This window comes from Plasmopara halstedii (genome assembly GCF_900000015.1).
Source record: "Plasmopara halstedii genome assembly, contig: Scaffold_816, whole genome shotgun sequence".
Taxonomy (NCBI): Eukaryota; Oomycota; class Peronosporomycetes; order Peronosporales; family Peronosporaceae; genus Plasmopara; species Plasmopara halstedii.
The window spans coordinates 575,025-577,034 of NW_020187732.1; the positions used below are offsets into that span (position 1 = coordinate 575,025).

Consider the following 2,010-nt stretch of genomic DNA (forward strand, 5'->3'; position numbering starts at 1 on the left):
CGCGCTTACTCACTCAGGCCCTTGCAAAAAAGGCAATCCACGCCCTCAGGACCAGGCAGAGACATCAGCTTATTAAGTCCGTCCTGCATGCCCTGAAAAAAAAGAGTATTGCTCCATCCTCACAGAGGATCAGTCGTAACGACTCAGGCGTAGATTGACTACGAGTGCTACCAAGTGCAGCGGGGCTTCCGTAGCTCTTTGCTCAGAGAAAGCCAAGCTAATGTCACCGACCTTTGGTTCTTTGAAGGATTAGTACGAGTGTAGCGGACTGCAATCCGCTACCTCCAAGAAAACTTAAAATCGTAACTAAGGTAAAGACACTCTCCAATTTCAGTATTGAAACTGTATCTAACTGTTTTAGTTGCGGCAGAGCCACCAATATCTAAAACCTTAGCTTTTCCTGATTAATATATACTCGATATAGTAGAACCTAATTAATATGGTAAAATATAACTAATATGCATTACTGCTTGCAGTCCTGCCCCGTAGTGGCTTCTTGTTACGGTGTAGCCACACCATTGTGTAATTACACCAACTTGAGCAATCCACACGTATGTACGGTCACACCATCTTGTGTGACCCGCCCTTTCATACAAGTGAACGTGTAACCCTGTTACAGTCTACGTCACCAGTGTTGGACACCAAGCGCTTTGATCTGCTTATCGGTAATCTGCATGCTGCTTGGTGCGTTCGGCAAACTCTCATGATGCCCTTTTTGGCATCTATTTCATAGGTAGTCGGATTGTCGCCTTGTACTGCAGGTACTTCCCATATAACCACAAGTTGCGAAAACATCTCTAAAGTTGACACATCCATACTGCGGCAAAAATTTAGCAAGTAGTCGACACATCAAACTTGCCTTCCTGAACATGTTACACAAGACGCCTCTTGACCGCTCCATTTGCATCCGAATTTATCTGGACCACCCAGCTCTGTTAAGCAAGTTTGTGAAGCTGGTCACATGATTGCGTTTCATACTTTTTTCTTCAAGCATCTACTTTTTTCCAGCATCGTCTGCTTCAATCATTAGTCACCGAATCACTCAGATTAATCCGGTTTGTAGATTAGATTTGAAGCGCAGTAGCTGCAGCATTTGTCGTGGTCATTGTATCTTGCATCTCACTCCACGTGCGGGACAAAGGGCACGCGACCGTCGACAGTGCAACACAAATTGTGTCCGACTCTATCACTATACGTTTAATATATCCGATGCGCAACGTCGCGCCAGCGTGACAAAACATATAGATTCCTGGAGGTAAACAACCCCCCGCCACCAAATTTTGCCTGCACGACGTATGTTCTAATTAACGGTATACCCGGCAACGAAAAATAAGTTGGGTAATTACGCCACTGTGCACGGTAATGTGTAATATATGTAATTCAAGAGAGGTGCCAGCAGCCGCGGTAATTCCAGCTCCAATAGCGCATACTAAAGCTGCTGCAATCAGAAAGATTGTAGTTCAATTTCTCTTCTGGATGTCCGGTCTGTTTTCTTTGAAGTGTGTACTTATGGATGTTTGATGCATTATTTGTGATGCTGCATTTCTGTACAAATATATATTCGAGCAGAGCACAGTGGGCCAGGAAAATAACGAGTATAAATATACGTCATATAATATTATATATACGGCGTAAAGCAAAGCAGGTGTACCCTGAATTTGACAAGAGCATACATCATAGCACCTGCCTCATTAATGTGAGCTGCATAACTTGCTCACCACTTAATTGTCGATACTCAATTGCAGTCACGCGTTCATGTCCTTTCGCATCTACTTGGAGTTCGGAACAGCCTATGAAAACTATCGAAGCGTCACATCAAGGTGAAACGGAGATTATGTACTCAAAATGGATACCATAAGAGCACCAATAAGGCTCTATTTAATTGCCTTAACGTTCACCTCTTCTGCCACGTCCAGCATCATTAAATTTTCTTGGTATACCAATTCGTGAGATGCCGTGTCGTTCATATAATCGGCATAAAAAATCGTGCAACTTACTGGCCAAGCCGCA

At 43.6% G+C, this 2,010-nt stretch overlaps 1 protein-coding gene across 1 annotated transcript; it reads right to left on the reverse strand.

The window, feature by feature from the left end:
- Positions 1–1,304: 1,304 nt before the first annotated feature.
- PHALS_14071 (uncharacterized protein) lies at positions 1,305–1,526 on the reverse strand (the record flags this gene model as incomplete). Its single annotated transcript, XM_024729808.1, has 2 exons — positions 1,305–1,438; positions 1,508–1,526. 2 exons carry the CDS (start codon positions 1,524–1,526, stop codon positions 1,305–1,307), a joined length of 153 nt encoding a protein of 50 aa, XP_024580148.1.
- Positions 1,527–2,010: the final 484 nt, after the last annotated feature.